The sequence below is a fragment of the Haemaphysalis longicornis genome, unplaced genomic scaffold (assembly GCF_048455015.1).
Source record: "Haemaphysalis longicornis isolate Haplotype H1 unplaced genomic scaffold, Haemaphysalis longicornis Haplotype H1 scaffold_10, whole genome shotgun sequence".
In the NCBI taxonomy this organism is placed as follows: Eukaryota; Metazoa; Arthropoda; class Arachnida; order Ixodida; family Ixodidae; genus Haemaphysalis; species Haemaphysalis longicornis.
The window spans coordinates 17,458,784-17,486,005 of record NW_027526204.1 but is presented as its reverse complement, the minus strand read 5'-3'; the positions used below and the strand labels follow the sequence as shown (position 1 = coordinate 17,486,005).

The window sequence follows — 27,222 nt, the reverse complement described above, 5'->3', positions numbered from 1 at the left end:
CGCCCAGTGCAGATGTTCGCGGGAGAGGCCATGCACGACCTCGTAGCTTCCAGCAAGACAAGGGATTCCCCTTAGTTTGACAGTGTGGGGATGCAGCTTTCTTAGGACTTCGCGTAGATCATCCTGTAGTTCTTCAGCAATCCCCCCCCCCCCTTGTAAATCGCCCGGAGAGCTTGCATTGAATCAGTTTATATGGTACATCGTCAGGGTTAGGGGCTGAGTTAAGCTAGGGCAAGCTCGCGACTGTTGTTGGAGAACCCCGCCACAATCTTTAATTCTTTTACATTTGCTCCTTTGCCTATAGCGCTTCATCACCAGTTTATTAGAATTTTTGTTGACCACGGCGAGTACCGGACAATCGTCCCTGATTCATCGGCCATTGGCCGCCTTTCACGGGGGAAGGCGACAACGTGCTTAGCTGGAACTCTGTGAGCTCCTTAGTACCGGCACCCTGGTGCAAATGATGCCCGTGATATTCAGTTCTGCCGCAGTAAAACACTGCCGTTCGACCTCTGGAATAGACTAGTACAGGAGTAATTGCTACAAAACGCTTTCATTATAACAATACTGCACACCAGCTCAGAAGATACGGAAGAAGAAAATTCTGGCTTGACACCGCGATATGGCAGTTGGTTATGGGCCAGGGAAAAGTGGAAGTTCAGGGCATAGTACAGAGCACAGGCAGCTTTTTTTAATAAGGTGTCGTACAGCGTGCTTCCTTGTCCGATCTGAGCTCGTATTTCCTTTTCTGCTGATGAAAACCCTCTATAAACTTGCTGCCTTCAAAGATCAGGCGAGAACGCGCCTTGAACTTGCCCTGAAACTTTGGAGTTGGCCGTCAATCCTGCAATTTTGCAAGAACGAGCCAAAGCACCAAAAAATTCAGGTTCACTGCCTGCCGCAGTGCTAGCGTGCTAACTGGTTGTAACTGTTACCTGTTGTGGGTAAGTTCCGAATACTCTGGAAGTGATTTATGGCCCAAAACTGAAGGAAAACGCAAGGGTTTTCAGATTTATAGCTAATGAAAAGAGGACGTTAAACAATTTCGTTGGCCCACGGGTTAGCCAAAATTTCGACGCAATAGGGCAGCTACAAAGGGTAAGGCAATCGCCAACTACGACGTTGTTCCCAAGGTATCGACATGTATTCAAATGGTTGCGAAAGATGTTAAAGAGCTGGTGACATGCTTGCATTGCACGAACAGTTTAATGGGAACTAAAGCAGCGCTGCCGTGTCTGTGGAGTCAACGCGCTGTATGTGGTAGCAGCACAACACGATAGCCGGCCGCGGACGTTTCGGGGTAAACAAACACAAAATACCTCACACCAACGATCTCATTGAACACAATATATGCTGTAGGGAAATAAACAACGAGTAAAGTGAACCAGCATGTAATTAGTTCAGAAAGTTGGGCAATTTAATATTTTTATAACGGAGGTATGTTACATAGCTCAAAAAAAGACGCGAGCACCTAGAAGAATGCGGGCGGGACAGGCGCTAGACGTCAACTAAAATTGCAAAATATTGAAACGTAAACTCGCCGGACCCCCAAAAAACCAAGGCGCTGGGCATACCCCATTGCTATGCACATTTCCTCTTTTGATCGCAGGGTTTTTTGTTTCACTGACCAGTGACTCCACATATTCGCGGATCTTTCTGCGTCACTGCTAATTTGATATATCTCGAATAATTCTCCATCTGTTAGCGAACAGCCCCTGGAGGACGACTGTGTTTTAAAACATTCGAATACACCTGCACCGGATGCAATAGTCGGCCTAATGTTCAGCTCCCGCAACAGACTGTACTGCTGCTCAGTGCTCACGCAGTCGGTCGTTAACCCACCGTCCTGTTTGGCCGATGAAGCATTTCTCACAAGGCTATGGTGGCTTGTATGCGCCGCCATCCTTGGGGTAGATGAATCGATCCACGTGCTTTTTGTTAGGACCTGCTTCTTACCTGTTATATTTCACGATGCTATACATTCGTGACAACCGACATGGGTCGAAAAAGAAAATTGCGGCTTCGCTCAACTAACCTTGGATATGCAAAGCAAAAGCTTGGCTTCGTCTGTTTGAGTCTTGGGTTCGCCTGATTGAACTTTGATGTAGCTGCATTGCCGACAACGGCTCAACGCGGTCGGTCCCCTGCGACACTAACAGAAGAATCCCCGCCTCGCTTTCAGTCGAGGTGAGCATGGTGTTCCTCTTCGCCGGAAGCAGAATGGGTCCCCTAGACCGAAACGAACCAGCGCCGCATGCGTGGGAGGTGGCGGGGTTCATCGGCTTCCGATCAGCTGAGTGCCCACAACCGCGCGCAGCTGAGCTAATGAGTTGAGCCGAACGTCTGAAAACGGGGTCTTGTGCGCAGCGCCGAAAGCGGGCCCGGCGAATTACGCGATGCGCTTCAAGGGGTGCGTCGCAGGGGCAGTGTGTGATGCCAAAATTTGTATTTGCGCATCCGCGGTGAAATCGCTGAACGAAAAAAGGTATGCTTTGCGTTAAAGCGACGGGGACAATACCCTCCCCGACGCTTTGTTAAGGCGGTGCGAAAACTGCTGCACATAAAGAAGAAACGATTTACGGGACTCAGCTGTCCCGCTGGCAGCAACGCTTGTCGACCACATACTTTTTACGATGTTCCCTGCAACGGAGGGCACGCGAAACCGACAGCAATCAGGCGTTGCAGCTGTCGCTGTCCACAACAGGAAATTCGGTGTGAGCAGGAGGTTTCGAGCACACTCCGCACGCAGTTCTTAGCTATAACTAATTTTATAATTTTTCAGTGGGCTGAATCATAGATGAGTACTATTTTTGGGAATGAGGATGGTGCATCCATCACATGCTCTGTTTTAAAGGACATGTTGACGTCAACAAATGGCAAGCACCCATTTTCTGACAACTCAAACGTGAACTGTAGACCCAATGAGGAGGATTTGAAAGTTCCTAAGATATCACCCTCAGGGTAGGCATCCACAGGACGCACACTTTTTAATGCCACAAGAAAGTCATCTGCTTTTTAAAATTCTTCGCAATATAATCGGCGATAAAGTGCTTAGCAGTGAACCTCTCAACAGAGGATTAAAGTAGTCACTTAAAGTGGAGGCCATGCAGGACCCGATGCACATGCCTCTCGTTAAAATCAACTGTGGTAGAAGAGCAAAGACAAAGCTTTAGCATCCAAATGAAATTGTCAACTTTCACACCGGTAGAGTTTATAAAGGCCACAGAGCCAAAGTCCCCTATATCATTCCTCACAACAGTCACAAACTTGTTTTGCGGTAGGGGGAAGTATACGTCCTGCACATCAACTAAGAAAGTGTTACAGGGTCCTGGGTTTGTTCACTCTTAAGTAGAGGCTCTAAAATCTCATCTCAACTGCAAAAAAGGAAGGGATCTTCAATGCAGAAAAGATTAGAGTGCTTCAGCTGAAACATAGACATACCACCCTACCATGACCCCCCTCTCAAACAATTGCTTTAAAAGGAATACCTGCATTGTGAGTCTTAGCTGAGAAAAGCACTTCCATTTTACTTTTCGCAGTTTCTCACTTTCCGAGATCCATGCTGTCGCTGCAATTGTAGTCCTAAATTCGGAAACACAATCGCCATGCGCAGTCTCCGGGTGCCAACAGTTGAAACGTTATTCGAGGCATTTTAAATTAACAATGCGGTGGAGAGCTTTGTAGCCTACCCTAAATGATCGGGAGTAAAAAAAATCGCTTGGATATCTAAAGAAGAAATGTTCACAGAAATGTTATGTGTGCAGAAGGATAGTTTTTTGGAGTTTGTTTTGCAGTTACTTTCGATGTCTAGCGTCTGTCCCGTCCACATTCTTCTCTGTGTTTGCGTCTGCCTTGCGCTAGATGACATACCCAAGCAGGTAATTGAACAACCAAACTGGTCAATGAGTAAGCAAGTGGATAGTAACCGCGTCTTACCAAATAAAGGGAGAAGAAACTTTACAAACTACCAATTGTTTGTTGAAGGTAATAGTGGACATTGAGCGTGACCTGACCGTTCGCCACCAATTTCTGAGAGCGAAGTATTCCGGGCATGCTTAAACGCCATCCGTTATAGCAACAACGGCAATCCGAGGCTGACTTTGGTGATTGTGCAAAGAGCGGTACCTGGCAGGCTTGAAAGACTGGTTTCCTTTTGATTAGATGATCCCTCCAGCGTTTGGACCAAATGGCTCCCCCTTCTTTTAGTATTTTTGGTTATGAGTAATTGGAACGCTCTGTAGCCGAGACGGCCAGGTCTGCAGGCCCAGACATCTTGTTTGGCCTTATTAGTGGACTTTTACAGCCACTACGCCATATATATTCGCATGTACTCCAAATCAGCATCGATATGAGTGTGGTAATGTAGTATTTTGTACTGATGTAGTAACAGGGAGAATAAGAAAACGCTTTATTGTGTGTAATACTTCCTCAAGACCTGTTGGGGGAAAGAATGAAATCATGAGAGTACTGATGTGGGCTTTTCAATTTAGAGATTCTTGAATTTGTCGTGTTACTTTTGGCAAAACAAATCATACCGGAAATATGTGCCTCTGTGTGAACGCGGCCGATCATTCTGAACTTATCCTGCTAGACCTAGATACCAAATTGTTAACGAGAGGAATGAGAAAAAGGAACACTAACATATCCGGCAGGCCAGAGAGACTTCCTACCCCAGATGAACGTGAAGCAGATAAAAACCGTCGTCAATGCAGTCTCACGAATATACAAACACCCACACCACGAAACGCACACACACTCACGTGAACCGATCATGTAAATGATTATTACACTTTACTGTCGTGTGAAGAAGCTAAAAAACAATCTGTAAACCACTTATTCTAGAGACTTTAAGTCTGGAAAAGGAAGGTTTCTTTCTGAAGGAGGTACTATGTCTTTCTGATCGTCAGTGTGAAGAAAAAAGCCGCAATGCTACTACTTTAGAGTGTGAAGAAAGACACCCCATGGGGCCTTTTCATGATCCAGTCTTCTACATGCAGCTTTTTTGCTTTTATTTATATGTGCACGTCTCAAAATAAATCAATGAAATGTCCCTCACCCCGTAGTTGAAGGCAGGCGTACCGAAGTCATCTTTGAAAATTGTCAACAATTTTGCGCCTGGTGCCGTGCACATTTTCTCTTGTAAAGCGCAGGACTCAAGCACCGGTTCCTGTGGTTTCGCGACGCCGCCGGCTTCGGTGTAACCGAGGGAACGAAAAGAACACCGAAGATAGACGAGATAAAGTGAGCAAAAAAGGAGACGAAGGAAGTAGGGTGAAAGTGTGAGAGGAAGGGGCTGCGCGAGACATGCTGAGCGGGGGCGACGCTCTGCGAGATAACGCCGGAATAGCGGGCGCCATGCTGCCTTTCCTAATGACGCGATTACCAATTCAGGCGCAGCAGCAATGCGCCGTCACCGAAAATGCTGCACTTCGCGCTGCCACTAAATTTTGCATTAGGGAGTATCGTAATCATCAGCCATGTTTTTGTAGTCACAACACACAGTGCAAATGACGATGACGGGAAATTCTAATGTCTTGAGATTGTCGCGAAGGTGGGATAATGCTGTGTAGGTAAAGCCGTCGGTGCCTGAGCGAATCTGTGTTAACCGACTTAGCGCAGATCTGCCATTGTCAACTGCCCGTCCGTTAAAACAGGATTACGTTGGGAAGAATCGATGCCAGGAGAAACAAGCGTTAAGAGGGAGTAAATGCAGTTGTGCGTGCGTATGCACTTGTCACCAGCGTGCGCACGTGCGCAATACGATCCATATTCCTAAGAGAGGATTTCGCAAGTCCAGTTTGGAGCTGAATTGCGGCTCTTCCCTTGTAGACAATTCCAATTTTTTTAATAAATTAGAATGTCTCACGCTCTGAATCTACGCCTGGGACATGAAGATCTCCCTACTGGAGGGCAACAGCATAATTTTGATCACTTTGTGATCTTCGAGGTAACGCGAAATCTCGACACAAGGCGTTTTCCTTATTTGTCTCCATGAAACAAACAGCCACCGTGGCCACGATCGAACCATCTTTCTTGTAATCAGCAGCACAGCGCTTTAGCCACAGCGCCTCTTAGGAGGGTTTGCGCAAGTGCAGCTTTATCCACTACTGCGCAAGTCTAGAAGCTAGAGGGCGCCCTAGCCGTGTTTTCGGCTCCAAGCTTACCCTTTGCCTCTCAACGAATGGATATTCTCATCCTAGGCGTGGCCCCTGTTCCACAACGGTAGCAGAAAGTTAGCGTTGTTGGCCATCTTGGAACTATTTGTCAAAGGTGCAGCAGGGTGTTTTCAGGAGAGATGTTGCAGGCATGTCCTGTAGATAGCTTTATTTTCAGGAACATTTTATTTCTAGTTCCTTGTACAGAGGGGAAAACCTGTGTGAAGTTGTTCGTGAAATAAAGTTTCCTTTCTCAAAAAAATTCCCAAAGGTGGCTCGGAGCAGCTCGCAGAATATTTGAAACTTTTATGACTGTAAATGAAAAACTGCGGTAGGTATCACCCTCGATCTTTCTATGTGAAGACATTGCATATCCACAAATAATTTGCTTGCAGAGCGAATCCCTTTAATAAAGATCCCTAATTTGGGAAAAAAGTTTGAAAATTGCCTAAATCACGGTTATTTTTCTTGGAATGAGAACATGACAGGTAGTTCACAATTTTTTGTGTTATTATTCTTTCTTAAATTTTCGTGCGAAAGTTAGTCTATGTAGTCAAGACGGTTCCATTAATGAAAGCACTGTACTGCAGCTACGTAACGCAATTTGGTATATTTTGAGAGCAAAAAAGAGGCCATCTATGATTTTTTCAATGTTTCACAAATTAAAGCCAAGGTTTCTACCACCTAAATCGAAAACATGTTGCCCCATTTTTATTGTTTTGCAGCTCCAAAGCGCCAAAAATGCCCTTGTTAACGAGAACTTGCTTCTCGGCTAGTTGGTACATTACTACGTACAAAACACTGCGCGAAGTTGACATTGACGAAAACGAAGGATGGCCAGACAAGACGTACACATTCCAAAGCGCAGCTATCAACTGGCTTTATTTTGCTACCCTATCATGAAATATTGAAAACAAACATAGAAAGAGGGCACTCAAAACCACCCCACAAAACCTGATGTGTGTTCAATTCTGGATGGCTGTCTTCTCCACGTATTTTTCTCGCGGTCTCTCTCAGAGCTCATTACACGCACTGGCCTCCCCATTTATCTCGCTCACACTCACACGAGGCGCCTGTTTCTGCAAAACCTGAGTTTCCTAGCTCCTAAAAAGCACCGAAGGCTTGCTCACGCATGCACCACGGCTCCGCGATGCCGTAGTAAAGGCTTCCGTTACTTTTCTGGTCGCTGTTGTGTGGGAGCGTGCCAATATGCTTGTTCCTTCGAACTGAGGTTCCAAAAGAAATTTGTCGCCTGTCCTCGCGTACGTTTGCATCTATGTTTCTCCGTAGGGGGCTCTTTCATGGAAAATCGCTGGATGGGTGACGTATCTATCACGGCGTCCAGCCTTTTTTTCTTGAAGTTTGCCTAGGTTTTATATGATGACTGGTCCACATTTTGTTTTAACAGACGCATTTTGGGCTAGGGAAGTGGCGCTTTCTGATTTTCTCAAATGTATTACAAGACACAATTTAAACACCCTTGCGGTGATTGTCAAAACCAGCAGCAGCTGCTGCCCGGATTATGGTATTTATTTGGTCTTCTTCAGTGGGGCTAAGTAGTTTCTGGTACTGCAGGGTGTAAGATATCCTCTCATGAACAATGCCTGTACAAGTTCAATCAATTTTGCTGTCATTTCTGGCCTTTTCATGTACAGGCGTTTTACAATGGAGGTTACATGGTCCAAAATGTTTTCTATTTTGGCGATTAGAACATGGGCTTGCCGCTTCTGCGTAGATCCATGCCGAGTATTTTTACGCGACTTTTTTCAGGCCCCACATGCTTGCTTTTTCCGGTGTGGCTGTGAACCAACACGGCTAAACCTTTTTCCTTCTGGTTGTCAGGCTTTCTAACTTTCTCGCTTGGCGCCATTTATCGTTTTTCGTACAAGGTTTGCTGCGGCGACACGACCACGAAATATTTTAAGTTATTGTACAATTTCTTTAAGTAGACGCCACATACTCTGTTTTGTTTCTTATTGGGTCACGTATTAGTTTCTTTCTGGTCACAATGTAGGCTTTTATTCCTAACGGAGGTGTTAATCGTTTGCCACTTTTTAAAGCTAGGTAGCACAATGTTGGTGGTGGCATTAGTTTTGGTAGGAGGCGGGCCCCGCTTTGGTGTTGTCGTTAATTGCGGCCACTGCTGGCGGCCGTGTGCGCTCAGCATGCGGCTACAACCGGCGTGTAAAACGAACTTCACTGCGCACACGCGATGCCTGCTCAAATCGGGTATCTTTTCTTTTGCTTCGGCCGTAGTATCATTCTCCGCTTTCCCGCGGTCTCAGTTTCGCTGCTCGGCATTCCCTGTTATGGCGGGTACACGTATCTGGGTGCCTCAGTCTAATCTCCTGTTAGCACTGCTGACGTAATTCTGGTGACCCTTGATCAGCACGATTGATAGCGAACGAACACCAGCCATGAAAAATCGGAAAATGACCCTAATAACGCTGGCGGGTTGATAAAATAAAGGGCTAGTTTATTGGCAATTCGCCATTGAGTCTACGTATAATGTGTGCACTGAGAGGTAAAAGTGGCAACATAGCGACATGTACAAGGGAGATATAAAGAGGGGCAAAATGGTATGATACATATTTGTACGCTCGCCGCACTGGACCAGGAAACAATACTGAAGGGCCTACCTTGCTTTGCGTCATAGCGGCAGCAACCGAAGAGCCAATGAAAAATGCATGCAGTGGGAACAAAAAGTAAATGTAGAAAAGAGACAGAAATAATGCCGCACCTAAGAAACTACTAAAGTTGCGGAACAAGTCAGCTTAAAAACCGCTTAAAACAAGTAAGCTTAAATCCCCCGCACCCCTCCCCCTCCCGCCGCCGAATACTGACGCCCCTTGACTAACGGAAAACTATCAAAGTTCTTACAGAAAGAGTAATGTCAGTGGGCAAAGGTCTGCAGAACCACCACTGTGTCTAATTCAAGCTGCTTGCTTATTACATTACTGTAGCAGTGCACCATATATATTCTAAACCGTAGACTTCAAACAACAGAGGTAGCAGGCTAAATTCCGGAAAGCTACAGACCTACCAATCATGTAATCACCTAGGCTAAGGAAAAATCCGCAAAATAGTAAATATGGCTTTGTCTATGACGCAGAAATGTAAAACAAAAACGCCTTTGCTTTAGTACACCACGGCTGCAATGAAATGGGAGAGCAACAGGAAGTAGTAGGAGTTGTCTTACGCAGGGATATTGGAGGAACTATCAAAGACATGGTGGGTACGGAAGTCCTTCATTTTCGTGGGAAATTCCCGATTAAGAAGAATTGCAAATAAGCATGCACTTTCCCACCGACAGTGTTTGCAGTGGATGAAGGTAGGGAATTTAGGAAGAGAAAATTGGAAAAGTATTGAATTCTACCAAATGCTTAAGGTTTCAGCTATTGACGATTTTGATACGAAATCGCCTTTTCGGTGAGTCCAAAGGAAAGCCTGTCGAGAATGTCGAAGGAACTGTAGTGGTCAAGTGCCGGAAGAGGTACATTACGTCAACTTTAGATAGTACAGATATGCAAAATGTCTCCTTTTCAGCCTAAATGATGACCTACTAAAAGAGGAGGCTAAATATAATTAGGTTGACAGCGCTGGTAAAAGCGGTACATTGAAAGTGCGCGTACAATAAACAAACGCTCAGATGCAATAATAGCACATCCGGACTTAAGAAAACACTGGGCCGCATTTCTCATTATGAACAAAGAGATACAAGCGATTAGTGCTAATCTGGGTGACAATGAAGGGGTTCGAAACTTTGTGACTAAACAATCACAGCGTCCGAAAGTTCAGCTTGGCACACAGAGCCATGGCAAGAAAAAAGTTCGGGGTAGCGCTTTAGGGGAAACAAATGAGAATATTGTTGTAGGCACGAAACTTAGGTAGAGGTACCCTAGATGATATTGAGGAATAGATGGGGGGTTGAGCTCGGCATGCAATGCGAACTGACAAGCCGTGGACTACCAAGGTAATTCAATGTCTCTCAAGAGACGCAGCAAGAAGTGAAGGGACACAGGAAAAGCAATGCAGGGATGAGCCAAAAAATGTTGGACAATAAATGTTAGGATGCCGAAGGATCGGAGCGCTGCGGAGTGTATGGACGAAAACTTTCCTATTACATATCTTACATTTTGAAGAGAAGGTTTTTAATGTATGTTTAATGCACGTTAATCAACGTACAAGGGAGAGCAGTGTAAAGCGATCACATCGAATCCAAATGATATGCTATACTATCATTGCGGCATGATTGAAGTGATATGTTCCCCTAATGAAAGTGATATATTGAAAGATTTTTTAGGATACAGAATTTTTCTTGTAAGTAAGAGTCACCGTAACCTGTATCTTTTACTACGTTTAGGTATCGGCAGCATGAATGATTCCCAAGCCAAACCCAGAAGTGGCATCGTGTCGAAAGGCGACTGGGCAGAAACCGCGGAAGGCGTCCAAGTGTATAATACCTCAATGAACGCCATGGCGCCTTCCATTGGCGCCATATTGGAAGGCTTCAAGTCTTCGTTTCTGGATCCCTCGGAGCTGCCTATTCACGGAGACGATGAAGAACGGATGCGACGTCAGTGTCTTGAAATTGGCTGCGGACCAGGCAGGTGTGTTTCCCAAGCGAACCAAACCATTGCTGCGCTAACGTTTGCCATGTACGCCAGATATCTCTGCTATTCTCGCCGATGTGAAAACACGGTTAAAGATCACAGAAGCAATTTTTAGAAATTTGGTGAAGACACACACCTGCAGGCAAGTGTAAAGGTAAGGGTGACTTAATATCGATTATTCTGGGATGTTATTCATCGTAGTTCACAATGTTGCATTAAAACTAATAGAGGCAGGTGTGTTCCCTAGACATTTCCGGGATATATGAATTTAGTATCAGCTTTATTGGGACAAGAATTATTGCCGCTGAGGTAAAAAAGACTCCCTCTGAAGTTTGTTAAAAAAAAAACAAGTTGTAAAATAGGCAACACCGCGAAGGGAACCAACGTAAAACAACTGCGTTCAAAATAAAATGAGGCACGAGATAAGAAGCAACCAAGTGAATTCTATACGCCAAATGCACAAGCATCTGGAATAACATGTTCACCATCACCATCCCCAATGCCCCTTATGCATACTCATTCAGGTAACTCAAGGTGGACCCAGTAAATCAATTTGACTATGACTTTGATGTCGCCTGGAAGGTCGTTGGGCTCCTCATTAAGCTATCCATCGGGCAGCGCTAATTATAGACACAACAAGATACAATATCTGTAGATTTGGCACTGATGATAAAAAAAATCCACGATGAGAAGATGGTTGGACTGCGAAGGCTGTGAACGATACCCACAACGATTACCCATGCAGCGTCAGTTGTGGCTAGAGTGAAACCAGAGGCTCTGCCAGCCATTACTTGATGTTAACAGGGGCGGCGCCCCGAACACAGAAGCGTCCACAGAAATTAAATGTGGAGGAGCGTCTTGGGAAGGGCGAGAAAAAGAGCGGCACGCCCGGCATTGGCGTCGCCTCTCTCACAGCCTCGCTCTCACTCTTGTTTCGTGTGTCCCCTCCCAAAAGCGCCGTCCTCCTCCCCATACGCGGAATCCAGACCACCGTATGTCTCCCATCTCAACGTGTGCGCGTAGCTTAGTGTGCTATAAAATGTGGGCGAAGCTTAGTCGGCAAGACGACGAGATCTCGCTTCGCATGTCTTTTGACCCAGGTTCGAACCCTGGCGGTACCAGTAGTTTGTGACTGTAGCCGGGGTGTAGCCAGTAATAGCATGGGATATTTCTTTGTGTAGCCAAACGTAGCCTAGGAGTTTTCCGCTGACGCGGACACGAACATTATATTTGGCTGGGGGTACACGTATACTGCTGCGCAGTAAAAACAACGAGGAAGAATTCGAACCTTGCTAGGACTTCTACACAGCCTATCGCAATAGCCCCATACTTGTGACAGTTGTTTGTTGTTGGCCTAGTACGACCCCATTAGTGCCGCCACTAGGGAGTGTTCACATTTAAGGGGGAGAGAATGTATAGAAATGAGCCACAATCGGCGCAGAAATCAACAGGCTCTTTAGTGGTTTAAACGCTTCCACTTGGTCTTCGCCCAAGAAGAACGTTGCGTTTTGCTAACGTAGGTCGCGCGATGCTTGAATTTTTAATGAAGTAGTGGAAGTAGGAGAGCGAACTAACGAATTTGAATGACAGCTCTAGACCCAACGCGATCTTCGCCTTTTTTGGTAACGGGTGCCACCCGGCCATATTATTCCCGTGGCGCAAATCAGTCTGCTTATGGCTGCCCCCTCCACCGTCCTCTTTTTGCGTCACGTTCTTGTCACTCGTTTTCTTCTGCTCCGCTCTTGGAAGCCGTTTATATTCAAGATTAGCGTAAATGGGCTTCAGTACTTCTACAAGAAGCATGATAAAAGTACTCTTGCAAGCTTCCAGTGCTGCGATTAGACCTCTAACGAAATTTCCATCCTTTCCTCTGCGGACCGTTTTCTTGTTTTTTACTTTGCCAGCGTAATCCCTTCCCATTCGTGACTTGTGTAAACATGCTTTGTGACTTCTTTCACTGAGTGGGTACACACAAGCAATGTGCGCATGCACGACTCGGCTCTCGGCGGAAGTAGAATTGCTTGCATACGTGGAAAATGCGGTCGTGATTTTTCGGTTAAAGCGCAAATATTTTGGAAGTTGTGCGGGTAGCCGCTGCCTGTTACCAGAGAGGCTCTAAAATCAGCAGGCTTAAATGGCAATAGTTCTGCCGTGGTTCCCTGGACTGTATTCCGGAGACATTTGCGAATACCGAGTGGTCTGTCGTGCTCGCGAAATATTTGGGAGTGCCGCTCTGCAGCATGATCGAGAGAGCAAATAATACTGGCTCGACGAAACTGAAAAGATAAAGTAAAAGGCCGTAGACTGGCATAAGAGAGATCTGATTGAATATGAAATTAAGGCGCCGATGCTATATATTCGATAAAACTCGCCGTAGTCGAGGGTTCCGAATTATTTTGACCACCAGGGGATCTTTAACGTGTGCCAATATCTCAAACACACGCACCTTTTCGCTTGTCACCTTCACCAGAAAAGCGGCCGCTACGGCCAGAAATTGAACTTTCTCTCTAGGGTTAATAGCACAACGCCTGAGACACTGAGCCACCACGGCGGGTTCAGAGGCGACATCTCTTGATTTTCGCGCGATCGCTAATGTATTTCTCATTGCCAAGATCTGGCAAGTGTTAAGTTTTATATGTATGTCGAGATTGTGCTTGCGAAAGTTTATTCGTCTTTTCTGTCGTTATTTAGAACTCGAGTTGGGAGAGAAGCAGCCGCACCAGAATGATTAGCCGCGTTTCTGCCATTTATTTCTTGTCCAAGTTTTATCGCTTTTGTTCTTGCCGAAGTAACGAAGTTTTGCAAACAGTTTTTCAAGTCCGGTTGATGAATTTCATCCCGCAATTTATAGTTGAATTGTTTGGCTGCTCCAGACAAGGCATAAATGGCTATTTGAAAGAAAACACAATGGAATTCTAAATTTTACAACGCCGATGTGTGTGTGAATATCTCACCGCAATACCAACGAAAACACTATACAGAGACCTAATGGACGCAATGTTGCCGGTAACCCTTTGTAGAACTACACTTTAAGAGACCACGACAAGGCGTTCCAAAGAGGGTTGAGCAAATGGTAATAAAATTATTTTTTAAGGTTTTTTTTTTCAACTGTATACTAGTATTTTACAGGTATTTTTAAGATTGCAAGGAAAAGGGTTTTTTTGGGTTCTGGACACTGAACTGTTCTGTTGCCAAAAATTCAAACAATAGAATAACTTTTTCAGCGTGTTTAGATCCAGTATATTGGTCGCAAGTGCTGCAAAGAACTCTGAAAAGAGTACTCCTAATAACGCCGCATGGGAGTAGGTAAATGTCCGTTGTAAGCGACGGAGTAATTCCTTTTCACATGTTCATGCGTTCGGTCTATGCATGAGAAGGGTAGATTTACGCCATGCCGATGCAAATGCCAGGTCGGTGCCTGAAAACTTCACTCATGGTATGGTGGAAATGAGAGAGTATAATATTCGAGTTGTTTATAGATCCGGCCGCAAGCACTCTGATTCGGATGCCCTGTCTCGCTCTCCGCCGCCTGGTAAGCCGGAACGTCTTGCGGGAACCGATACGCTCTTAGTGTCATTGACCTTCACCGACATAGCTTCCCGGTAGCGCAGTGATCCATGGATTGCGAAGATCATCGAGTTTCTCTCCACTACACCTATTCCTGCGCGGCCGAGGGCTCTTCGACGCCAAGCCGCCCACTTCGCCATACGGAATGACCACCTTCTCTATCGCCGTAATGATGGTCGGAAGTGGCTTCTTGTGATTCCGCGCAGTTTACGTGCGGATGTGTGCGCTGCTTACCATGCTGATCCCCAAACCGCTCACGCTGGACTTCTGAAAACGTACACTCACCTCCGCCAGCGATACAAATTGGCGCGGAATGTATTGCTTCGTGAGAAAACACATTCGTGCTTGCACTGACTGTCAGCGCCGCAAGACGCCTGCACCACAACCAGCCGGCCCTCTGCAACCTTTGTCATGTCCTCTTCATCCTTACGATCGTGTCGGCATCGATCTGTACGGTCCCTTGCCATGCACGCCTTCCGGCCACCGATGCATTATTGTTGCGGTCGACTACCTAACCGGCTACGCCGAAACCGCAGCGCTGCCAGCCAATACGGCGCGTGATGTTGCTGTGGTCGTCTAGCGCTCCTTTGTCTTGCGGCATGGTGCCCCCCGCGAATTACTCAGCGACAGAGGGCGCGTATTCCTCTCTTCCTCTCTGAGGTTGCGGAACCCCTCCTCGCTCAATGCCGAATCGTTCATCGCACTACGTCCTCATACCACCCATAGACGAACGGCCTGACCTGAGATTCAACCGCTCACTCGGAGACATGCTCACCATGTACGTCGCTCGTGATCATTCAAATTGGGCTGTAGTGCTACCTTTTGTAACGTTTGCTTACAACACCGCCGCACAGACTACTACTAGCTTTTCACCTTTTTTCCTCCTCTATGGACGCGAGCCGTCTTGCACAATGGACACAATACTACCCTACAGCCCCGATTCTTCTGAGTGCCACCCCATTTCTGACATAACCCAACAAGCCGAAGGGTGCCAGGCAGCTCGCCCGCTCACTGACAACACATAACCAGGGTCGCCAGAAGCATCTTCACGACAATGGTCACGCCTCATCTTCCTTTCGTGCTGGCGACCTTGTGTTGTTGTGGGTCCCCGCTACTACACGGGGTCTATCCTCCAAACTGCTTAAGAAATATCATGGCCCCTACGGCGTCCTCAAGTGTACTTCTCCCGTGAACTACGCAGTTGAACCACTGACGCCCTCTACAGACCTTCGCTGCCGTGGCAGCGAAACCGTCCACACCAGTCGCTTGAAGCCCTACTACGACCCAGCAGTCGTTTCGTCACCGTAAGTCAGTAGGATGGCTCCTGCTTCACCGGGGGCAATTGTAATGGAGATTGCTTGAAGTGCTCTCGCCGTCCAATCCCTCTTCACCGACCGGTCAATCCCCGAATGAGCATGTAGCACGGATCAACGGCTGTCATCACCGGTGCGTGATCGTGCGGCACGAGTCGAATCCTCTGGCTGGTTCATCTTGGACGGTTTTGTTTCTTGATCACTCTCCAGCGGACTCGTGTCTTCCTTCCAATCAACCCATTAGCAGTATATATAATAACGTGGCGCCAAAACATATGAGACAAACCATGAAGGAGGAGAAGAATATATTTACACTATTTACAAGATGACGATCAGATGGCCAGCGCAGGGTTGTTGTTGTTGTTGTTGCGCCTTTAGGTATGGCACATACCCAATCAGGGGATCGGCCAATCAATAGAGGATGGTTAAAATGAATGGAATTCTGATCTAATCACGAGACGTTTAGGAAAGATAATTTAGACCGGTTGGAAAAATTCTTGAGAAAAAAGGAAAAAAAAACCCAGAAAAATCAAAGCGAGGGTGACCAATCGCAATCATAAAGAGAATCGTTTTGAATTTTCAATGTAGCGCAGGAGGGCAGAGCATACATCCCGGCGGCAGAACCCCGTTTCGGATGCCCCGAACGATAGAATACCCGGCACTGTTAGGGATATCCCCAAACTGCAAAGCGGCACCTCCAAGGACTGTCGTCTCAGTCGGGAAAAACGTCGGCATGTCAACAGGTAGTGTTCGACAGACTCGTCTTCGTTGCAATAGTTGCACAGAGCTGTTGGCGCCAGACGAGACCTGTGCAAATACCTATTTAACTTGGGTACTCGACAACGCAAAGGCTGTAATAACCACCTCTAAGTTGCGTGAAGGGCACCATTCAGGTTTCCATGAGAATTTAAGATGATTAAAATCCCTTAATGATAATAAAACCGATTCTTGCTGCCAGCCCCTTCTTCGTCGTCGTCGTCGCTGGTCCTGTGTAATGACGCTGAGTGGTATTGCCCACCACTGTGCCCCGTTACATTGCCCCGATCCACACATTTTGGCTGTTGCAGAAACGTGGCTGAATTCCCACATCAATGATTCTGAAGTTGTTCCCCCCTCTCAAAATATAATTAAGCGGGACAGAGAAGGACCAGGAGGAGGTGTGGCTCTGATACTGAAAAACTACAGTAATTGCTTCTTACTCGGAGATATACCAACCATGAAAGCGTCTGTTGTCAGCTTAGCTACCGCAGTGTTTCTTTTCTGTTCGGTGTGTACAGGCCACCAAAACGCTCAGTCGAGTATATGAAATTGCTCTCTGCCTATCTCGAGCGCATGCTGAGGGGCGTGCAAAATTTATTCTAACAGGGGATTTCAACCTTCCCACAATAGACTGGAATACACTATCTGTATCTGCGTCACAGGATAGTGCGAGCGCGCAAATTCTTCTGGAAACTCCTTTCTTTCACAACTTAAAACAGCTAGTCATGGCACCTACACGTGTTGCTGACAACAAACAATCGATACTCGACTTGGTGTTCATCAAAAATTTCCAGGACAATTGCTTCGTAGAGACTACAACCGGCGTTGCCGACCACAAATTGGTCCAGGTTACATTAAACGTACATAAAGAAGTGGCCTCTGAGGTTAAAACGTATCGTGATTTTCTTAGGGCTAACTACGAGTCTATTCTTGATTATGTGCATTTTTTGCTAGATTTTGCACGCGGTGGGGACTTCCAATTACTCTGGGATCAATTTAAAAAGATTGTCACGCACTGCATAAATGAATATGTACCGATCCGCCGAATGAAAACACAACGCCAGAACCCATGGATTACGCGAGAAATTATTCCTTTAAAACGGCGCATTCGCCGGGGACGAAAACCACCAACTCAGAATCAAAATTGCCATGAACTAAGCTGTTTAAAGGGTGAACTGACATTGAAGTTACAAAACGCACGCTCAACATTTTACGAACACACACTTCTTTTTTTCTTGAAAAAGTCCCCTGAGAAGTTTTGGCGTTTTCTTTCTAATTCTAAACATACCGTTGATCAACTAAGAATTAATGGTACTGTTACCAATATTCTTCAGAGTGTTGCGAATGCATTAAACAAATGTTTTCAAACTTCCTTTACGGAGCCCGATTTACACAGCTAACAAGACCGATAGCCTCTTCTTTTCTGGGTATATCTCTGATGGATGATGTTACTATAAGCCAGGAAGGCATATTTTTCTTGCTATTAGAAATTAATGTTAGAAAATCAAGTGGGGCTGATAATATACCACAGCATTTCTGCAACGGTACTCTGAACTAGTCTCCGAGTACCTCGGTGTACTCTTTAACGCTTTTCTTCATCAGTGTATGCTACCCAGCGCCTGGCTAACAGCCAAGGTTGTACCAGTATTAGATCCGTGGATAACTTAGGTCCTAATAATTACAGACCAATCTCAATAATAAGTACATGTTGCAAAATATTAGAAAACATAGTAGCCAGCCACATAATCCAGCACCTCGATTCAAAACATTTTTTTGTTTTATCAGCACGGTTTTCGTAAGAATGTTTCTACTATAACTCAACTGGTGTCTGTAATTCATGACTTCCAATCAGCTGTAGATAACCACCTTCAAATTGATGCAGTGTTCTTGGACCTATCAAAAGCATTTGATCGTGTGCCACATAAGTTGCTTCTTGACAAATTAAAAGAAATTGGGCTTCCAGATAGGCTGGTCTACAGGATTGAAGCATATTTACTCAATCGTACTCAGTTTGTTTAATGTAATTCTGATCGATCTAACCATATCAGTGTCATGTCTGGAGTTCCTCATGGATCTGTGCTCGGACCATTATTATTTTTGATTTTATAAATGACATTGCTGCTGGTATTGCTGATACCACTACTGTGAAATGGTTCGGTGATGACTGTGTTGTTTATTTGGTTATTAATGATATCTCAGACAAGATGGTGTTAAAAGAGAACATTTTTAAACTTGCGGACTGGTGCGATAGGAGAAAAATGCGGATCGACTTTACTAAAGCAGTAAGCATGACAATAACAAGAGAGCGGAATACCCTACCGTATGTGTACAAAATTTGTGAACAAATTATTCAGAATGTCTCATCTACGAAGTACTTAGGTTTAACGATTAGCCACAATCTTAAATGGGGTGCCCACATCGACAATATCTGCGCTAAAGCGTTCAGGAAACTACTGTTTTTGAAACGGAAATTGAGAACATCATCAAAAAAGGCAAAACTTGAAGCCTATCGCACTCTCATCAGACCAGTCCTCGAGTACGCCTCCATTGTATGGGACCCTTTCTATTCCAAAGATATTTCCAGGGTTAAGAGGATACAGCGATTGGCGGCAAGATTTATAACGCATGACTACCGATCCTCGTCATCTGTTACAAACATGTTGCAGCAGCTGGAGTTGGAACCACTTCACCTGCGTCGACAGGTTGCAAGGCGTAAATTGTTTTTCTGCTGTATAACAGTAAAACTGGTTGATGCAGAGATATGTATGTACATACCGCACCACTAAGATCAACCAGATTAAATCACTCTAAACTCTAAAGTTGAACGCCCCTACTTTAGCCGAAGTAAGCGCTTTCAAATGTATTTCCCCCGCACAACTGAACAATCGAACGCGCTAGCTGAATGTATTGTCCAGTGTACTAATGTTAACTGTTTTGAAAAATTGCTTCTAACACAGCTACAATAACTCCTCTCCTGCTTGGGCAGCAGTGCTGCGTGCAGTGTTTGTAAGTAAATAAAATAAAAATAACAGATTTATGGTGGGCGAGTAGTTCACTCCATTAAGAAATGGCTGCGAATACGGCAGTTAGTCCGCCGAGCCATTTTCAGTAGAATTAGGTTTTTGTGCTCTGAAAAGCGGGTGCTGTTGGAGTTAAAAAGTAACGACTGGTCGATGCAGTTGTGGATTAATTTCTTTCTCACCCGGAAGAGCAAAATGCACAATTTTATGTTATATTCAAAAAGAAGTGGTAGGATTTGAAGGTCAACATATAAATGTTGAGCAGTCTCTTTCGGATGGTTGAAATAAAGATACGGAAGGCTGGAGTTTGCAAAGAAACAAGCGGTGATAGATGAATATCAAAGGTTTGTCCCCACGAACCAAGACCATATGTTAAATGACTGTGTGCAGAACAGTTGTAAAGAGATCGGAGAGCGGGCAGAGCAAAATATGCGCGAGTTCTAATTAGTATATGAATACCAACGCAATTTTGCCAATAGGTTATTTGATGTGCAAGTGAGATTTTAAATGTTTATCGAGCACCACTCCTAGGGTTGTGGTGTAATCTGAAGGGTAGATGTCAATGCGGATATGGGGGTTGAGGTAATTTGCTTATGATGGGAGTGAAAAATCAGGAAACTGGTTTTACTAGCGTTTACATTTAACCTAAGGTTTCGGCACCAATCGGATAGCCTTACTAAATTGTCGTTATTCTTATTAAGGTTTGAGTTTAATTTTTATTGAGGTTATTAATGTCTGTGGTGTCATCTGCGTAAAGAATAAACAACAAGAACAATAGCTGTCCCAATATCGAACCCTGAGGGACGCCTATATTTACTTGTACTCGGAAACTACGCCACTGCATTCCGCAGCCTAAGCGTATCTGCCAGATATGGCCTCAGTAGCACTAATGTTGGCCCACAGACACGGCATGATTCTAATTTTGAAAAACAAATTTCGTGAGTAATGTAGTCAAACGCCTTTAGGGGCTCGGCAAATATAGCTGCTGCAAATAGGCCGGAATCAATTGATTGGATTATGAAATAAGTTGCCTTGTTGATATCAACCTCAGTGAAAAAATTAGGCCGAAAGCCAAACTGACACGTGGGTGTGAGAAGTTGAAATTTGCAGAGATATTTCTAGAGCCTTGTTAAAAAACGTTTTTCTATTAACTTGCCTAAAAAGGGCAACATGATTCTAGGGCGATAGCTATTTAACACACCACAATCGCGCCTCTTATGAACGGAAACTACTCTTCCTTTCTTATTTTGAGACGGATAAACGCCACACCTAATAATATTGTTAAGCGCGGTGGCAGCGGCTTTCCATTGTTTTCGCGCCCATTCGCCCTTCTGTTTGGGCGGACGCTTCTTCAATTACCGCTCTTCTCCTCCAGTCGAACGACATGCGTCCGTCCCATAGAGCGTTAAGCTCTGCAAGGCCACGAGCTCTATTCTTGCGGACAAACATGGTGGCTGTCCGATTCTTTAACCCGTCGCAAGCATCCTACTGTTTGCGTAACACGCCAACCCAGGCCACAGAAAAACAAAAACAACGTACAAACAGAAGGCGCGTCTGCTACTACGAACAAGTCATGCAGTGCTTGCAGTAACTATAGCGTACGGAGTGTTCCGAGACGCGAAGAACGAGTTAAACCGTTTATTCGAACTGTTGCAGAGTCCTTTATACATGCATAGCACGCCTTTTTATGTTTGAGGTCACGAGTCCTTCAGAAGGCACTACGTTTTTTGGCCACGACCACGGGTGGGTGATGGTGCAGGGAAGGTGCGTTGGATCCACATCCTGAAGGTCCCAAATTCTAATCTTCAACCCATGTTCGTCGAATTTTGTTTTATAATTACACGATTCGCAGTGCCATTGTTAGGTTCGTCGTTTGGTCACGGCGACGCCGCACACAGCGTTCTCGCATAGTGGGGCCTTTATTGTTCTTTAAATAAAATGCAATATCGTTTGCGTGCTTACAAGGCGATCAACTACAAGTTATTTTAAGGCATTTGGAAATTTAGTGGGCATAAAGGGTAGTATCAGACTCCATTACCTTATCAATAGTGATGTTAGGAATCGGAGGTGGATGAATTGAAGGGGTGGGGGCTATAATACGTATTTATTATATATAACTAGAGAGTTAAAAGCAAACATTGAGCCGTGCGTGCGAAATATGTAGGACATATACTCAAATTGTCGCGTTGATCGCCGTCGTGCTATAAAATAAGAAAAGCAGAGAACGAAGGTATAGAGCAGCAAACACGTGGAGACAAGTGTTTTAGAGATCAGGGAGTGCGACGGTGCCAAGGAAATGTCAATCCAAGGGCTTATCATGCTGCTGTTCTCTGCCCCTTTTTCCACTTCCTAGCCATCCCGCGTTTCTCGGCTTGGGCAGCACCCGCCGTGCAGCTCCCGTTCGCGCAAAGGAACGATTTGCACACCGACCAAGTGAAACGTATCCCGGCGCACGGGACACGAGCGGCTGAACGAGGGGGATGAAACTCCGCCGCTTTTCTGTCCCGTGACTGCAGCGATCCTGACGTTTCGGGGCTGTACTACATGCGAGCATAAATGAACGTTGTTGTTGCATCTTATATTTAATACTAGGTTACTTATTAATTACGGAGTTTTTAATATGCAAGTAAACTTAAAAGTTGCAGTTCCAGATTGCGAAAATGCGAGCGCCACCAGCAGTGGAAAACAGGAACCGCGCCTTTCTGCTTCGCACCGCTGAAAAGGGGCGTTTCTTGTCGCGCCCATAGGTATGATACGATCCACGGTGTTCCAAGGGCCGTTTTTACCACCGTAAAGTCTGTTTCATCGAAACAGACGCATGAATGGATTCGCGCCGTCATCCCAGATCGTGCTGTACTGAGTGGTGTCAAAATTCTTCACGCCAGGCCGGCATAAACTTCTTTTGGATCCCGGCGGACGAAAGGTACGGTCTGCATGCTGCTCGTTTTGCTTTTCTACGCTTGCACGAGATAGCAGGATGCGGTTGCAGCAGTAGCTTGAGCATGCACGTGCACTATCTATTTATTACATTCTGATTGTCTTCTTTGACTCTTGAATGAAGCATGAAGTGCGCGGCAGAGCATCTGGTAATTAATCCAATCACTACATTAGCTACACACGTTGGTTCATACGTGAGTTATTGATTTAATGCGTTTCGATAGTGTGCTTTGCATTTTAGCGCAAGTGAATGCACGGTATGCAGCAAAATGTATATGAGGCAACATATACAATAACTAATGGAACAATGTGAGTTTATCTGCACTATTTTTATTATCTTTTGATTGCCTGCGTTTAGTTTGTTTTCGTAGCATCCGTTGCTGTTATTATTACTAATACTATTGTGTTTATTATATTATTACCAGTAATATTGTTATCGTTATTATTATCAGCCTGTTTATGTCCACAGCTGGAGGAAGGCATCTCCGATACACTTATGGCGCAAAGCATGGGTCCGCAGGTTCATATCGTGTTGTTAGCACTATGTTAACTATGTAGTGACTACATGAATTATTTTATTGTGTTTCCATTGTGCGTTCTGTGTGTTCTGCATTATGTCGTCACGTGAATCAACGGCACATAGCAGAATAAATTTGTAGCAATAACTATACAAAGTAAGCAATTACTTTATATGTTTATAATACAATCATAACTATAATTTCGCCACTTATAATTTATAACTTCACCTTCAGTTCCGTGCTTGCAGTTTCAGCTTGAGCACAAGAACGATCGATATATTCACAAGAACGCAGTTACAGCTATAAGCCGATAAATAATTTGACAGTGCAGGCTTAACCTTTGCTAGGAATTTATAAGAAGTTTTTAAATAAGGTTTTTATAACCGGTTTATTGTAGCGCCCGAGAAATGCCTAATGAATACAAAGGGCGCCAAAGTAAATATGCATGAATAATTGCTTAGCGATTCTGCTGTGGCATGGCTGCTTTTGTCTGCAGAAACGTATTTTGGGTTAGGAGGAAACGTGGGTCGTTGCCACCGAACATCATCATCGCACAAATGTAAAACGTATCTGCGTCTCTTAATAATAAGGGCTGATTTTAATTTAAAATGTGCCTTTACGATTGGTCACAAGTCGTCTTTGTAGCCAAAATCAATTTAAGAAAGAAAGATTCCTAATATATCAGATAACGTTTATTTCGAATACAGATGCTAGTTTGCACTCAAAACTATGTGCGCCTGAAAGCAGCAGTAAAGCTAGTATTCATTCTAACCGAAATATACACACGTGCTTGTTGATGTTTCAGATGTCGCGTTTGGCGCCAGTGTGCGAGAAGGCAGAACCAGGCTCATTTACCACCTCGACAGATCTACAGCAGCTACCGGCTGTGTCCTGCCGATTTCACCACCAGAGACTACGCCGACCTTGGACAGACAAGGCACTGGACAGATATGCACTGGCTGGATACCTAATTTGCATGCGGCCATGTGCCATACACTTTTGTTTGCGACTAAAAGTGTAAAATATCCAAGTTGTGTTTGTACTGTATTAATGGTACATTTAGCAATAAAAATGAAAATTCCTGTACTCTTTATCCTTGTTTAGATTGTGTATACTAATAAACCGAAACCACGTTTTACTTAGAATAAGTGGTGCAAAAAGAAGTGGACGCGTAAAACTTCATCAATCAGAACAAAACAATTGCATTTTCGATAATGTGACGTGTTGCGCAACAGGAAAAAGGTTGTGCGCTGGCCATCCTAATATCTTCCACTCGCTCAATTTACCTTCCATGTGCGTCCCAATTGAATTTGGCGCTAATTTGCCCCCGCTTTTCCCCCATCCCGCTCGGCTTTTCAGTCCTCATCAAGATGGCGTTTCCCAGTGCATGTCTAAAACGCGCCGCCATGTTTTTAGTACCGCCCCCAAACACCAGGGGTTTGCCCGGCGCTTCGAGCGAATATCGCGTCCCATGCAAGGTATAGGAAGTTTCACTCCCCTGGCTGAACTACGCGTCCAAACAGTTCTCATGTGGGAGCCGCTGACGCAACACGCAATGTTAACTAGGTACGCTGTTCGGGGTAACGTGAGGTTCGTGTGGCTGGGGTGATATTCGGCCAGGTGTTTGCGCGTCTCGAGGCTAATTGCCAGCGTGGGGAGGAAATTTTGACGCATTCTTAAAGATCCTTCTAGAGATATTCAATATGTTACGGGCCTTCGTCCGTAATAAACCTCAGCTAATTGGTCGTAATTAATTCTGCGCAATTCACTTGTGCGGGATTTACCAAGAATACCATCGCTGAAACGAAGTTATTAAACCGAACTTTTCCGGATAGTGACCAATAATAATGGAAGGCTCCAGGCACCATGCCCGGGACACCGGTATCTTAAAAATCCAGTCTTCAAACAAGAACGGACGCAACCACTTCTTGTGTGCTCTGAAATTCTTGATGTAATTGGGTTGTCATGCAAAAAGGATGCTGCTGACATGCGTTGCATAACTGGCTCATGCCCCGTTGAGACCATAAAAACGAAAACATCCTTTATTTGCTTTAAAATTGGATGTCGGTTCCCCGTATTTCAGGCGTCCGTGGGATCTTGCCGCTATTCTTACCTCTGCATCGGCTCTCCTCAACATCCGGGTCTACGCGGTAAAGCATTTCCCCCCGTCACTTGTTCGTCGTTTCTTTGATGTTATCTATTTTCGTGTGGTTTTGCAGGCCATACTATATGATATAGATCCGCCTCTACGCCGCAGTATATGAATTAGGGCTTACAGTCTTCCGAGAGGTTTACTTATAGTCTTTGTGAACTTGAGTATGTGTTTGCCCCTTCTCTTCTGAGTGTTGCTTCTTACTCCTTGTCTACTCCTTTACCCGCTGGCATTACTCGCTTCTACCGAGCATGTAGTACTGTGGAATGTCTCAATAAGTGGTCAGCGTTTTCGAGTAGGCGTGCTCGCAGAAGTGCCCATGGTAGAAGTGTTCGGTAGAAGTGTTCGGAAGTGTTCGTTCTTCTGTACGGACTGATGTGCTGGCCCCAATATTACATATGCTCGTCCGTGTTCATTGATGCCATTGGGAAACCTGGTGACTGCCTCTCCCATACTACCCATCGTGTACTTTCTACACACTTCTTGCGAATCTGGTGTTATTTCCATGTATTTGTAGGTGGGTGCTGCTGCCTCTTTCGTTTTAGTTGGGTCTTTACGGCTTGACAAACAACCATTGGTTCTGACCTCATATCCAACCAGCACAGATGAAGGATTGATCAAACGTATTTTGAAATTCTACGCATTAGGCTAACGATGTACACCTCTTCTAATCCAAACTATCCCAGTATCAACTGCCCTAGCTCTTGTATAGTTTGGAGACATTTACATTAAAGCAACTCACGACCATGAAAGGAGTGTGTCGATAATATTTCAGCTATGAACAGTTCGTGCAGCCCAAGTTATCGAGGCCACCTTTCAGTATGCTGGGCTGTATATACTCAGTGGTACAATAAAGCATCCGCTGAGTTGATGGCGTTGTACTCCCCTGCCGCAAGTAACTGGCAATCGACTGGATGAATGAGTTTGTCTTGTTTAGAGACATCCCTAATGAAGACCCTGACGACTATTACGCCAAAAACGTTCCTTCGGCTACGGGCATGTATGCGCCGTGAGGACAACTGTCGGAGTCTTGACCTTTACCATCCACGTATCTTCCGGTCACTCGCGAAGTGCAAGTGACAGGTTCTTGATGTACCAACCATTCTCTGGTACGAACAATTCGTTTTGGCGTACCAGGAACGTCGCGTACCTTCGATATAGTTGGTGATTTTACTGCGGAAATACGTAAAAGCAAAAGGCAGTGGTTCCTCCGATTTCAAAGTGAACACTTCTCTTCAGGTGTTATAACGACCACAGTCAGCCAACAAAAGGAATAGAATGTGCGTAGATTTTATTGTGGCCACGAATGCACCCTAAGTGGTTGTACACCCACCAGGGTGAACTACACTTAACATTGGGCTAATTTAATGTCCATCGCTACGATATAAATTAATGTTTTGAAAGTACTGTTGTATGCTTTCGTTCAACCCGGGTAAAGATACAACACGGTCTCGCTGTGCATTAACTTCTATGAAGTTGAAGCATTGTGCGAACTCTTAATGCTGCTGCACACAAAGTGAAATGCATCACTGCGGTAACGACAAAAAGATTGCCTCAAAAAGCGCTACATGGACGGGTTATTTCAAGGGCACTATTATTTAGTGACCAAGTGGATTTTTAAAGACGATAGTCTTTCTTGGGCTACTTAAACCCAGAAATTTTGGTCTGTCTGCATGTCTGTCTGTCTGTATGTCTGTCTGTCTGTCTGTCTGTCTGTCTGTCCATCTGTCTGTCTGTGACTCGATTCAGCCACCCGGCGAAAGTAAAACAATGCCTGCGCATTAGTCTTATATAGTCACAGCTAAATCTACCCGTCTAAGCCCGGCGGTGTAATGTTCATACTTGTCAACATTGTTGAAGAAGAACAAGACATTTCGCAAATATCAAACAGATTAATACAGAAGTGATATTTGCAGTGTTCCTTTACAAAAAATCTTACATGTTTGACTTTTGCGAAATTAAATACTTCATCAACTGCAGAAAAAATATTTCCTCCGCCATCGCCTGCTGTCACCCGCGCCACTATAGCTTCTGGCGCCTGTTTAAGACATCAACTGGCAACAGTTACGATAGGTCCCACTAGGTAGGTTCCACGTTCTGCTTGTAACGCACGTGGAGTAGGGAAACGCGGTTCTATAAACGTTCAAGTAGGGTGCCTCGATTCACGCGCGTCTTCGCCGTACGGCAG

General features: G+C 45.0%; 1 protein-coding gene across 3 annotated transcripts in view; it reads left to right on the top strand.

Moving 5' to 3' along the window:
• LOC144157627 (uncharacterized) overlaps window positions 1-27,222 on the top strand; it is a 73,449-nt gene that overhangs the window by 30,539 nt on the left and 15,688 nt on the right. For 2 of the 3 annotated variants that reach the window (XM_077688451.1, XM_077688450.1), the window contains exon 2: window positions 10,519-10,765. In XM_077688451.1, the coding sequence (XP_077544577.1) occupies window positions 10,530-10,765 (236 nt within the window). In that variant the 5' untranslated portion in view covers window positions 10,519-10,529. Of the gene's footprint in view, window positions 1-5,141; window positions 5,242-10,518; window positions 10,766-27,222 lie in introns of those variants that run through there. The other variant, XM_077688452.1, reaches the window with a different exon arrangement.